Source organism: Mobula hypostoma, chromosome 19 (assembly GCF_963921235.1).
Source record: "Mobula hypostoma chromosome 19, sMobHyp1.1, whole genome shotgun sequence".
Taxonomy (NCBI): Eukaryota; Metazoa; Chordata; class Chondrichthyes; order Myliobatiformes; family Myliobatidae; genus Mobula; species Mobula hypostoma.
In genome coordinates, this window is record NC_086115.1 from 12,135,838 (window position 1) to 12,150,197 (window position 14,360).

At 43.0% G+C, this 14,360-nt stretch overlaps 1 protein-coding gene across 10 annotated transcripts in view; it reads right to left on the bottom strand.

Moving 5' to 3' along the window:
• Positions 1–5,034: 5,034 nt before the first annotated feature.
• The window catches only part of cutc (cutC copper transporter homolog (E. coli)), a 44,949-nt gene continuing 35,623 nt past the window's right edge, over positions 5,035–14,360 (bottom strand). For 9 of the 10 annotated variants that reach the window (XM_063071344.1, XM_063071339.1, XM_063071340.1 and 6 more), the window contains one exon: positions 5,035–8,990. In XM_063071344.1, coding sequence (XP_062927414.1) covers positions 8,879–8,990 — 112 coding nt within the window. In that variant the 3' untranslated portion in view covers positions 5,035–8,878. Of the gene's footprint in view, positions 8,991–12,416; positions 14,070–14,360 lie in introns of those variants that run through there. The other variant, XM_063071347.1, reaches the window with a different exon arrangement.

Here is a 14,360-nt window from a genome sequence, read left to right on the forward strand (position 1 = left end):
AGATCTTATTTACATATTGCATATGTCTCTGACTCTCGGTATGGACTAACTGGTGCAAGAAATTTTGTAGCAGCATCTCTGAGAATGTCAGCATTCATTTTATAGTCGCCAAGGACAACTTCAAGGAGCAGTGCCTCAATAAGACCTCTGGTCCCCTTATTATAGGACGGAGATGGAAGCTTTAGACAGGGTGCAGAGGTGATTCACCAGGATGATATCTGGACTGCAGAACATGTGTTATGAAGAGAGGTGGAGTGAGATAGTACTTTTCTCTTTGGAGTGAAGGAGGATGAGAGGTGACTTGAATGAGGTGTACAATATAAGAGGCACAGATAGGAATGGACAGCCAGTATTTTTCTCCAGGACAGAAATGACTAATACCAGGGGGCATAATTTTAAGGTGATTTTTGTGAAGTATGGCGGGGCGGGGGAGGGAATGTCAGAGCCTCAACTAATAAAGGCAAACATGCCATATGTCTTCTTCACTATCCTAACAACATGTGTAGCCATTTTCAAGGCATAATAGACTTGAACCCTAAGATCCCTCTTGTGTTGAACTCCATAGCATCCTGGCATTATCATTGTGCTGTCCCTTTACATTTGGTCTCCAACGAGCAATGGCTCATATTTAACCAGGTTAAACTCCATAATCATACAGTGCTACAGCACAGATGAGCCCTTCAGCCCATCTAGTCCATGCCAAACTGTTTTTCTGCCTAGTCCCATCAACTGGTATCTGGACCATAGCCCTCCATACTGCTCCCAACCATGTACCTATCCAAACTTCCCTTAAACCTTGCAATCGAACCCACATCCACTACTTTGGCTGGCAGTTCATTTCAGACTTGCACCATCCTCTGAGTGATGACCTTCCTCCTCAGGTTCCCCTTTATTATTTTACCTTTCATCCTTAACCTATGACTTCTATCTCTAGTCTCACCCAGCCCCGGTGGAAAAAGCCTACTTGCATTTACCCTATCCATGCCTTTCATTATTTTGTAAACCTCTATCAAATATCCCCTCATCCTCCAGGGAATAAAGTCCGAACCTGTTCAACCTTTCCTTATAACTCAAGTCTTCAAGTACCAGCAACATCTTTGTAATTTTTCTCTGCACTCTTTCAATCTTATTGATATCTTTCCTGTATTTAGGTGACCACAACTGGACACAAAACCAACCAACGTCTTATACAACTTCAACATAACATCCCAACTCCTGTACTTAAAATGAAGATTTATGAAGGGTAGTATGCCAAAAGTTTTCTTTACGACCCTATCTACCTGTGACACCACTTTAACGAATTATGGACCTGCATTCCCAGATCCCTTAGTTCTACTGCAATCCTTAGTGCCCTTCTGCTCACTGTGCAAGACCTACTCTGGTTGGATTTGTCTGTATTAAATTCCATCTGCCATATTTCAGACCATTTCCATAGCTGGTGCAAATCCCTCTGCAAGCCATGATGACCTTCCTTGCTGTCCACTGCATTCCCAATCTTCTTGTCATCCTGTACTCAAATTTATGAAAGCCAATGTGCTGTACACTGTTGGACTGCTGCCCTGGCTTACATGGCCAATTACCATCTATGAGGTCACTATGTCTCATGCAAATCAGCTGGACAGACTGGTGAACTCACATGTGAGGAAGTAGCTTGGGCTACCAAGATGCCTTAGCAGCATAGGACTTTACGGGAACTGAGCCCTTTCACTGCCAATTTCTAGCCTGGTGAAGGAATACAAATGTGCCAAAGCAAGGCTGGAAATAACACTCAAAAAATCCCAGGACCCAATCGTAAGAGGCATTCCTCCTGCTCTAGCAGCAGGGAAGAAATGGACCCCAGCGGCAGCAGTACTGGACGCAGAAGCCACCCTCCGACTCCGGGACATATGCCCAACAGGGCAGAGGAGGCTTTGGCCTTGGAGTGATGAAACCTACCTGGCAAAAGGCTACTACAACTGAATGCCGGCACCTGGTGGTGGAGGAGGTGTGCCACCAAGAAGAAGCAGCCAGATGTGCCAAAGCAATATCCCAAGCCAAGCAAGGCTGCTGGATGAGGTGGAAGGGTGTTGGGAGGAGGAAAATCACATGGAGTGAGCTGGGGAGCATGGAGTCAAACAGACTGAGCTTCATCATCAGAGCAACATATGATGTCCTGCCCGCTCCTACGAACCTAAATCTTTGGCTGGGAGAGGATCCAGCCCGGCCTCCGTGTGCAGTTCAGGCATCCCTCAAGCACATCGTGGTTAGTTACAAGACCAGCCAGATACACCTGGTGACACAACCAAGTGCTGAGGCCTTTGGCAGCTGAACTTGAGTGTAAGAGAGTAACCACCAACACCAGGCCTCTCAATGCCCAGACGACGGTCCCACAACTACCATCCTTCATCCGGGGGCTAATCCCTTGCTTCATGACTCATGCCCACTGAGTGCAGCCAGGGACTGGGAAATGCGTGTTGATTTAGGCCAGAGACTTACCTTCCCATTTGAAATTGCAACGACCAACCTGCGGCCTGACCTGTTCCTTTGGTCCAACTCCTGTCGGCGCATCTTTATCATTGAGCTGACGGTCCCCTGGGAGGATGCTGTGGATGAAGCTTACGAACGGAAAAGGATGCGATATGCCAACCTTGCAGTTGGAAGCAGAGGAGCGAGGCTGGGACGGAAAAGTGTGCCCAGTCGAGGTGAGGTGCAGGGGGTTTGTAGCCAGTTCCACTGTAAAGCTACTGAGGGAAGTAAGGGTCAGAGGGCCGGCCCATAGGAAGGCAATTAAAGCACTTGCTAATGCCGCCAAAATGAGCAATCACTGGCTGTGGCTGAAAAGAAGGGATGCTGTCTGGGCTGCCAAGTGACCATCTAGAGACTAACCACATCACACACACACAGGTCTGATCAGCCTGTGGTGGGCCTGCCTCGGCTGAGGGTGTCTTGTGATAAAAGGCCGAAGCACTCAGTGATGTCGAGGTACACAACTGAAGATGTGTTGTAATGGTAGTAACATTACTTAGTGGTCATCTTTAAGAACATCCAGTCCTATTAAACAAACTGTATTAAATTCCATCTTCCGTATTTCAGACCATTTCCCCAGCTGGTACAAATCCCTCTGCAAGCCATGATAACCTTCCTTGCTGTCTACTGCATTCCCAATCTTGTTGTCATCCTGTACTCAAATTTATGAAAGCCAATGTGCTAAAAGCTCTCTTTACAATCCTATCTAACCATGACACCACTTTCAAAGAATTATGGATCTGTATTCCCTGATCTCTTTGTTCTACCACACTCTTCAGTGCCCTACCATTCACTGCATGCCCTACCCTGGTTTGTCTTCCCAAAGTGCAACAGCTCACATTTGTCTGACTTAAATTCAATCTGCCATTTTCCAGCTGGACTATTTGTCATTTCTCTGCCTATATCTACAACCAATTGATATCCCACTGCATCCTTTGGCACTCTAATACTATATCCACAATACAGTAAGAAACCCATGCAGTCATAGAGGAAACATGCAAGCCCCACACAGACAGCAGGCAAGGCCAGGGTCGAACCCTGATCTCTAGAGCAGTGAGGCAGTGGATCTACTAGTTGCACGACTGTTTGTTTAGTGACCCCAAATGTACAGTCGCAACCCATTTATCCATAGCATGCCATCCCATTCACATGGCCGCTGGGGCTTCTGCTAAGTCAGTCAGTGACTGTTTGTAATGAACATCTGAGCTTTCAGGGCCCAGTTAACCAGATTGTGAAACTGCCTTACCTTAGAGAATGGAATCTTTAAAAGGAAGCTGGAAAAGATAGAAAACATTGACGAATTTGGTGATATTAGGATCAAAAAGCAGTAAAGCTGCCCCTTATTGGTCACTGTTACCAGTGACCTGGGACCACACCCACTCCTGATCATTTCAGGCTCACTGTTGGGCTTTGGAATAGGGCTGAATGCGTTACACCAATTTATTGGGGACACACTTAGTTTTGGAGTTGAGGACACCATAACAGCGTAGCAGATAGTATAACATTATTATAGTGCTTGAAATCTGCTTCAATTTCCACCGCTATCTGTAAGGAGTTTGTATGTTGCCCCATGAGTGTGTATTTTATCTTACATTCCAAGGGTTAGTCAATTAATTGATCACATGGGTGTAATTGGGTGGTGTGAGCTCACTGGGCCAGAGGGCCTGTTATTGTGCTGTATGTCTAAATAACACAAGGAAGTTGGCACCAGTGATTTCCCTCCAGTTCGTCTACAAACAGCTTATTCTCCTTATGTCTTTCTTTTCTTTTCAAGGGGGTTGGGATCAGTGCAAATCCATGGTCCACAATTTAAATACAGTACTTGGCAAGCAGTAGGTTTTTGGACCAGCTGTGCGGCCCAGTGCTTCAACTATCCCTAGGAGCGGCCTGGAAAACTTGCACCCTCAGGGAGTGGCCCAGCTTCTTGCCAATTTCACTGACTGAAGCATCCAGACAACAGGCAATGGGTTTGCTAATCACCGGCTGCCATCAGAAGAAGGCCTCTGTACTCTGATGGAGAAAGAGAGAAGCAACGTGGAAGATTGTAACATCAGAACAAGTTTCTGGTCTCCACTCTCGTCGTTGCAGGAGCAACCTCTCTCTCTCCGCTGATGGCGAGAGGGAGCCTGCTTGAAGTGCTGCGTTATGGACTGGAGCTTTGACGGACTCTGGATCGCGGTCTCTTTGGGGACTTCTACTGCTGCTTGCACAGGGGGAGGTCAGTGCCTCTGCTGACATGAGTGGGAGGGGAACAGAAGGGGCTTTGATGCTTCTATCATTTGTTCTATGGGGTTCTTGTTTCGTGGATGTCTTCATTTCATGAAGAGTAAGAATCTCAGGTCATATACCGTGTACATTCTCTGATATTAAAATGAACCTTTGAAATATTCCAGAGAGATTTTAGTGATGCAACAATGAAGCACTTGTAGTTTTGGCCTTCTGCAAAAAAAAACTGTTGCATTATCAGAAGTCTTTAACAGTGACAGAATAATTTCAGGAAGTTATTTTAAAAATTAAATGATTCTTGAATTTATTTTTAAAAGGAAAGCTTAGATGACAAAGTATAAACATAACTGGTTTGGCCTCAATCTGAGACCCACAAGTGAGTCAAGAGAAGGTGGTCAAGGTCTTTAAGGAGGTATAAAAGAGATTTATTAACGAGATGTATTGGAAGGATCCAGGGAATGAGGAACAACACCAGAGGAGCTATGACAGCTCTCCTTAGAACAGAATATTCAGTTACGTATGACTGAGGAGCAACATGAGGGGGCACTTCTTCACTGAGAATTTTGCAAATCAGCAGAAGTGGTGGGCGGGAGTTTGATTTCAACACTTCAGAGAAGTTTGGATAAGTGCATGGATAGGAGGAGTATGGAGGGCTATGGTTCATCTGCAGATCAATGGGACAAGGCAGAATAATAGTTTGGCATGGACTAGATGGGCCAAAGGACCTGTTTCGGTGCTGCTGTATTCTATGACAGATAGAAGGAGGAGAGCTGGGTACCTGTTATCGGAAGACACGTGTTTAGGGAGATTGGCTATGAAATCAACATTAGGAATCATTTAACACATCAAGTTGTGATGCTCCAGAGAACTTTACCTTAAGGGACAGTAGAAAAAACTGTGGTGGTCCAGAGTACTTCGCTTTAAGGGACAGTAGAATCAATGGGCTTTACTAATGGGCATAAAGATTATTTAACAAGAAACATCTTTCTGCAAAACATAGCTCAGCACATCATGGAAATCAGCCTCCTCCACTCCAGGGATGCCTTCCAAACTTCTCAATGCCGTGGTAAAGTAGCCGGCGTAATAAAAAACCCCATCCACCCCAGATATTCTCTCTTCTTCCCTTTCCAATCGGGCAGAAGATACAAAAGCCTGAAAACACCTACCACCAGACTCAAGGGCAGCTTCTATCCCATTTCTATACTGAATAGTCTCCTTGTCTGATAAGATGGACTTGGCCTCACCATCTAACATGTTGTGACCTTGCACCTTAGTATCTGCCTGCACTGCACCTTCTCTGTAACTGTAACACTTTATTTTGCATCCTATTATTGTTTTCCTATGTATTACTGTAGAGATGGTATGCAGGTCAAACTTTTCACTGCATCTCAGTGCACCTGACAATAATGAACCAACTTACCAATTTTAGTAGGGTGTCTAAAACTAGACAGTAGGTTTGGGCAAGGAGGTTTTGAGGGGATCAATGGGGCAAGTTTCTTACTCTGAGTGGTTGGATCTGGAACACAATGACTGAGCGTGTGGGGAAGGCAGAGACTTTCACACGGACCATCTCAATCAGCATGTAAATCACCAGGGTAAAAGTCACTGGTAAATGGAATTAGTAATTCCAGGCTGTCTACAAGAAGGGTCAGAACCGTCTCTATTTCCTGAGGAGACTGAGGCCCTTTGACATCTGCCGGACGATGCTGAGGATGTTCTATGAGTCTGTGGTGGCCAGTGCTATCATGTTTGCTGTCGTGTGCTGGGACAGCAGGCTGAGGGTAGCAGACACCAACAGAATCAACAAACTCATTCATAAGGCCAGTGATGTTGTGGGGATGGAAATGGACTCTCTCATGGTGGTGTCTGAGAAGAGGATGCTGTCTAAGTTGCATGCCATCTTGGTCAATGTCTCCCATCCACTACATAATGTACTGGGTGGGCACAGGAGTACATTTAGCCAGAGACTCATTCCACCGAGATGCAGCACAGAGCGTCATAGGAAGTCATTCCTGCCTGTGGCCATCAAACTTTACAACTCCTCCCTTGGAGGGTCAGACACCCTGAGCCGATAGGCTGGTCCTGGACTTATTTCATAATTTACTGGCATAATTTACATATTACTATTTCACTATTTATGGTTCTATTATTATTTATGGTGCAACTGTAACGAAAACCAATTTCCCCCGGGATCAATAAAGTATGACTATGACTATGACTACTACTATAATGGATAGGAGCTTGGTGGTGGGCTGAAGGAATTGTTTCTTGCTGTATGACTCTAAACTCCCAATTCTACAGATGAAATCTCACCATTTAGGCAGAAAACTAACAAAGAATTAACGATATTTGTTTCTTAGTTTGCTTCAGCATGGTACTGATATTGACATTAGATTATTATTGTCACGTGCACCCAGATACAGTGAGAAGCTTGTCTTACAAACTGTTGATACAGATTAAATCATCGCGCAGTACATTGAGTTAGAATAAGGTATACTTAACAATGCAGAATAAAATGAACTGGAAGAGTATAGTGCAGGTAAACGATAAAGTATAAGGCCAAGAGTCCATCTTGTTGTACAAGGTCCGTTTAAAAGCCGGCAACAGCAGGGTAGAAACTGTCCTTGAGCCTGGTAATAGGTGCTTTCAAGCTTTTGTATCTTCTGCCCAATGGGAGGAGGAAGAAGAGAGAATGCTCGGTGTGGGTGGGGTCTTTGATTATGCTGACTGTTTCAGGCAGCAAGAAGTATAGAAAGTCAGTGTAGGGGGAGTGGGTTCTTGTGATGTGCAGAGCAGTTGCGATATGAAATCGTAACGTATCCAGACAGAATGAATGTTTTCTACGGTACATTGTTAAAAATTGGTAAGAAACAATGAGAGCCTGCTGAATTTCTTTAACTTCCTAAAGAAGCAGAGGCACTAGTGACATCAACCTTTTGCCCATGACATCAACTTTTATATCAATTATTGAATAATTGATCATATCAAAAGCAGTTGAATTAAAACCAACAAAAAGCTATCAACTTATTGGGGTCTTTCAGGACAAAAGCAATATGAAACATATTTTGCAATCGTAAAATTGTTTCCCTTACGGTTCTGTGAGTTTAGAAAAACAAGGGGGGGATTAAACAGCGAATTCATTGAAACCTACCAAATATTGAAAGGCCTAGACAGAGTGGACATGAGAGGATGTTTCCAGTAGTAGGAGAGTCTAGGACCAGATGACACAGCTTCAAAATGCAAGGACGTCCCTTTAGAACAGAGATGAGGTGTAATTTTTTAAGCTAGAAGCTAGTGAATCTGTGAAATTCATTGCCATAGACAGCTGTGAAGGTCAAGTCATTGGAGTATATTTAAAGTGGAGTTTGATATGTTCTTGATTAGTAAGGGCATCAAAGGTTATGTAGAGAAGGCAGGAGACTGAGGTTGAGAGGGAAAATAAATTAGCTGCGATGGAATAGCGGAACAGACTCAATGGGGCGAATGGCCTAATTCTGCTCCTACGACTTTTGTCTTATCCAGGGATAACACAGGGCAGAAGCACCCCAGCTTTAATCCCTAGTCCTATGTGGAGTTCCAAGTATCAGCTGGACATCAGGCGTATCATAGCTGGATTGAAAGGAACTCATCAGTGCTTCCCATTCCAGATTTAGAGAGGGATGTAGACATCTGTGGCCAGGTAGAATTGAGAGTGGCCATCCTGAATGGTGTCACACACAACTGAGTTAGGCACCGTAGACCTATATCCCAACAAAGAGTCACACACTAGAGAAAGGGAGGGAAGGGTAAGAGAAGGGGACTTTATAACAGAAAAAGAGGTCCAACCAGGCAAGTTTTTAATTGTAATAATTGTTAACTAGAGATTGTACTCCACACACTTTGAGTGGGAAGAGATCCATCTTCATATGGTTAGGCATGAACTGCAGAACATTTAAACCAGACCTGATGGTTCATGATCTTCAAAAGAGATGCAGACAGGCTCCCCATCCATTACAACTCCTTTTCAGTCCAATTATCCTAGCTGCTCCTTTCTCAGGCAGTAACTAAAGAACCTTTTTCAAATGATAAGACCCGCATTAAAACACGTAAGTTCTTCCTTGTAGCTTCTCTACGTTCCTTCTTTACCCAGGCTTGATGCTCTTCATATTTATACGATGTCCTTGGCAATGGCATTCAATGTTCGAATCTTACAGATGTCTGCCACTTTCACGCTGTACTCTGGCGGGGAGAGGGAGGCTCCCATGGAGACCGAGTTGTTTCTATTGAGAGAAGAAGAAACAAACAGGTATTATCCCACTGCAGCTCTAATTGACCATCGCTACCACCTGATCATATCCTCCATTGCATCTGCCTGGTTAGTTAAGATGTCCCGTGTATCTTTGGCAGGTAAGACCACCTTGCAAGATTTCTTTGGAGATGAGATGCAAGAAGATATCAAAGTGGGGACAGAATACTGTTCACTGATCAGTACAGTAGTGATATACAGGTAGACCACGGTGCATTGTGTTTAGCTACAGTAGTGCAATCACTCGAGTTGAGTATGTTCTCCCAAGGGGTTGTCTATTGGTAGGTCCTCAGGTGGCTGTAGAAGCCGATCTGGGATCAATATATCCTGGTGCATTATGAGGAAGAGTAAGTGGTGACTATGGTTGATGGCTAGGTCTTTTTGTTGCCTAGTCTCTCTTCTCATAGCTGCTGCTTGTTCAACTATAGAGAACAACAAGAAACCTTTAGGGCTTTAGATTCATTCAGAATCAAATTTAACATCAGCATATGTCATGAAATTTGTTAACTTTATGGCAACAGTACGATGAAATACATGATAAATAAATATAGTTACAGTAAGTATATATACATCTATTAAATAGTTAAGTTAAATTAAGTTGTGCAAAATAACAGAAATAATAGTAGTGAGGTAGTGTTGATGGGTTCAATGTCCATTCAGAAATCAGATGGCTGAGGGGAAGAAGCTGTTCCTGAATCACCGAGTGTGTGCCTTCACGTTTCTGTAACTCCTTTCTGATGGCAACAGTGTGAAGAGGGCACGTCCTGGCTGGTGGGGATCCTTGATGATGGACGCCATCTTCCTAAGGCGCCGCTCCTTGAAGATTTCTTGGATACTACAGAGGGTAGTACCCATGACAGAGCTGATTAATTTTACAGGTTTCTGCAACTTATTTTGATCTTATGCAGTAACACCCCCATACCAGACAGTGATACAGCCAATCAGAATTCTCTCCAAGGTACATTTGTAGAAGTTTTTGAGAGTTTTACTTGACAAACCAAATTTCCTCAAATTCCTAATGAAATATAGCCGCTGCCTTGTCTTCTTTATAGCTGCATCAATATGTTGCATCCAGGTTAGGTCCTCAGAGATATTGACATCCAGGGACTTGAAATTGCTTATTCATGCCACTTCTGATCCCTCTATGAGGATTGTTTGTGTTCATATGTATTACCCTTCCCGAAGTCCACAATCAACACATTAGTCATGCTGATGTTGAGTGCGAGGCTGTTATTGTGACACCACTTAACTAACTGGTATATCTCATTACTGTATGTTCTTTCATCACCATCTGAAATTCTGCCAATTACGGTTGAATCATCAGCAGATTTATATGTGCTCTTTGAACTATGCCTAGTCACACAGTCATGAGTGCAGAGGAAGTAGAGCAGTGAGCTAAGCACACATCCCCGTGGAGCGCCAGTGTTAATTGTCAGTGAGGTGGAAATGTTATTTCTAATCTGCACAGTTTGTGGTCTTCTGGTTAGGAAGTCAAGAATCCAATTGCAGAGAGAGGTACAAAAGCCTAGATTCAGCTGCCCATATCTCAGTGACAGACCTCTTAACATAATGACCTTGATTCCAAGTGGTTTAATATTAAAGAGGTAATATCAGAAATATTTAGCAGGTCAGACAGCATCTACAGAGAGGGGAAGAAGAGTTAATAATTCAAGCTGAATAACTTTCACCAGCTGAAAGCCATTAACCTACATCATTCGCAGGGAGTTCACCTGGTTAAAAAACACCCATTTATGGACACTCCTACATTTAAACAAGCTCACAAAATACTCTTGAATTTAAAGGTCATATGTAAGTACATATGTTCATTCCTATGAATGGCAAAAACAGTTTCTTTTTTAGTACCTGCTCTTTCTTATAATTCCAATAGCACATTTGATGCTATTTGTTACAATACTGTGGAGGTATGGTTACCATAGTAAGTAACAAGGAACAGGCCTCATGTGAGGAGCTAGATGACTGGAGGATGAAAAGCATGGTTCCCCTTTTCAAGAAAGGCAGCAGGAAAAAGCCTACTCTAAGACTGATCTTAGAGTAGGTTAAAAGGTAGACACAACCCATGATGTTGTGCCAACCTTTTAACCTACTCCAAGATCAATCTAATCCTTCCCTCCCTCAAAGCCCTCCATTTTTCTTTCATCTATGTGCCTATCTAAGAGTCTCTTACAAATCCTTACAAGTCCCTAATACATTTGCCTCTATCACCACCCCAGGCTGTGTGTTCTATACTCACTGTACAAAAAAATCTAACTCTGATATACCTCCTATTCTTTCCTCCAGTCACCTTAAAATTATGTCCTCCCGTATTATGACCCCTTGATCTTTTGTGCATTTTATGACTTATGGACAAAATTGACATGTTTAAAAGAAAATCTGCTCGTACACTTTGTTGCTGTGTTTCTCTCTCCCTACAGATGTTGATTAACCTGCTGAATATTTCTAGCATTCTCTATTTTTATCTCAGATTTTCCAGCATCTGCTGTATTTAGTGTATAAGATGATAACAGGCATTGATCCTGTGGATAGTCAGAGACTTTTTCCCAGGGCTGAAATGGCTAGCATAAGAGGGCACAGTTTTAAGGTGCTTGGTTTTATTGTGTTTCTTTGTAGTTACTGTGGATGCACACAAGAAAACGAATCTCAGGGTAGTACATAGTGGCATATACTTTGATAATAAATTGACTTTGAACTTTGAAGAGTACACATGGCCAATTGATGGTGCAGTAAATCAACTCGGCCTCCGACACGCGAGGGACACTCTCTTTTGGACACAGGTTTTCGAGAGCACATGCTTTCATCTGGGCAAGCTCAGACTGAAACCCCCCAACTACAATTTGCTCATCATATACCGTTACTAACATGACTCAGTAAAAACATTTAATCATGCTACTCTGTTGTCATTCTTGCTCCATGCATACGTAACAAGGACCATTATTTATTGTGACTCAGCTTAAATTATTGATTTTATTTAGAGATAGAGCGCAAAGAAGACCCGTCTGGCTCAGTAAGCCGTATTACCCAATAAACCACCTACTTAACACTAGCCTAATCACAGGATAATTTAGAATGACCAACTTACCTACTAACTTTAGATTGTGGGAGGAAACCAGAGCACCTGGAGGAAACCCACATGGTAATGGGGAGAACATACAAACTCCTTACAGACAGGGTGGGAATTGAACCCAGGTCACCAGCACTGTAAAGCGATGCGCTAACCGTTCTGCGGCCCCTGACAGAATATTTATTTATTTATGCTAGTAGTCACCAACTTTTTTAAGCCCAAGATCCCCTACCTCAACCTCAGTGAAAGGCAAGATCTACCTACTAAATCGTTTATAGAGAAAAAACAGGTCAGATTGTACTTCCAATTTGAGGCCTTTTATTTGGGCGAATTGTATTTGAATTACACAAAATACTTTTGTCAAACTTTCAAATTCATTCAAACAAGAAAACATGGTAACTAGCATATCAAACAGGCCATAGCTGTCTTTCTTTAAGAATATTACAATACTTCACACCTTTAATTCTAAGTTTCATTATTTAACTTTATTTCAACACGAAAAATAAATGAATAAAGATTGACTGTTGCACTCAGTGTGATGACTGGGGCTGAATACTTTCTGATAGTTCCCTGAAATTTGGCTCATAACTACAGACAGCCAGTCTGAGACAGTCTGTGAGGTGTAGGGTTGCCAACTGTCCCGTATTCCCCCCACTAAGGTAGAGCGTTCCCATGAAACCTTTTGTGCCAAAATGCTTTACGCCGAAGAAGTAATTACCATTAATTTATATGGAAAAAATTTTGAGCGTTCCCAGACCCAAAAAAAACCTACCAAATCATACCAAATAACACATAAAACCTAAAATAACACTAACATATAGTAAAAGCAGGAATGATATGATAAGTACACAACCTATATAAAGTAGAAATAATGAAAATTAAGTCAAAACCGATTCGTGGGGTAAAAAAATCAGCACGTACGCGCATGCACACACAGGTGCCTGCACAAGGCTTCATGGTCATTGTAGTCTTTTTGGGGTAAACACAAATGTCCCGGGATTTGACTGCTACTTTTGTCCCTTATTTGGGAGTGAGAAAGTTGGCAACCCTAGTGAGGTGTCTATATCAGTAAGTCAGCTCCTGTACTTAGATTTAATAATTTTCGTCTGCAAAAATGCAATTTCACATAGATAAGTTGACCCGAAGTAGGCACTGACTTTTAGTGCTATAAAACTAACGCGCACACCGCGCATTGCTTGGCCCCATCAGTAGTAATTGCCACCAGTTTATGAATGGGGTTGTCATTTTCACAGACATATTTTTTAAACTCATTGTAAATATCCTCACCTCTCGTTCTTTCCTTTAATTGCAAAAGAGTGAGGAAGTCCTCCTTTGTTGTAAAATCCTGGAAAGCCATTCTGACAAATACAACAAGCTGAGCTGTTTGCATTACATCCAGGGATTCATCGAACTGTAGTGAAAAATATTCACGTCCTCTGACGGTGACTCTACCCTCCTTGTCACTGTTGCAGGGCCAAGCGGTATATTATGTATTGCGGTTGTGATGCCGTTTTTGTTTTTAAGGTCATTAAAAACAGTCTCTACGGTAATGGCCATTGCTTCCTTGAATAAATCGCCATCTGTAAAAGGCTTCTTGTGTTTAGCCAAAAGGTGACTTACATGAAATGATGCTTCAATAGCAGCCTTATTTTGAGTAGCATGTTTTGTGGAAAACGATTGCTGGGCCTTCAACCCCGATTTCAGCTCAACTTTCCTGGCACGAATTGCGCTCTTTGGGGGGTAGGTGTCTTTAAATTCCTGGTGGTTGGTGTTGTGGTGCCGCTCCAGATTCCCTCTTTTAGTCAGTGCTTGTGTTTGGTGGCACAACATACATACACACTTGTCTTTCACCAAGGTAGATAGAAATTCCTCTTCCCTTTCTAGATGGAATTTGTATGTTTTCGCCTTCTTTCGTGGAACCTCCGCCAGGCTATCAGGGTATCACGAGCGATTGCCGATTGCGTCGCCTCTGACCTGAGCCGACATTCACCTAATTAATTAGCTTGTTTATTTCGGCTTTTTTACTTAAAGATGTGCTGTGTGCATTCCGACTACCGCTGCACCCCTGCAAGCTTCGCAGCCCGGTGGTTGGGGACACTGCCGTATATTGATGTTTGCAACAGTCTGTACTGTTACCTAATCTAATTGGTCGCTTTGATGCAGCACAGGCTACGCTGAAAACACGGTGCATGGTGGGGGAACTACACACATGAGCACTGGGCAGAAAGAATGGAACTAAACCCCCACAACCCGGAAACAATCTTT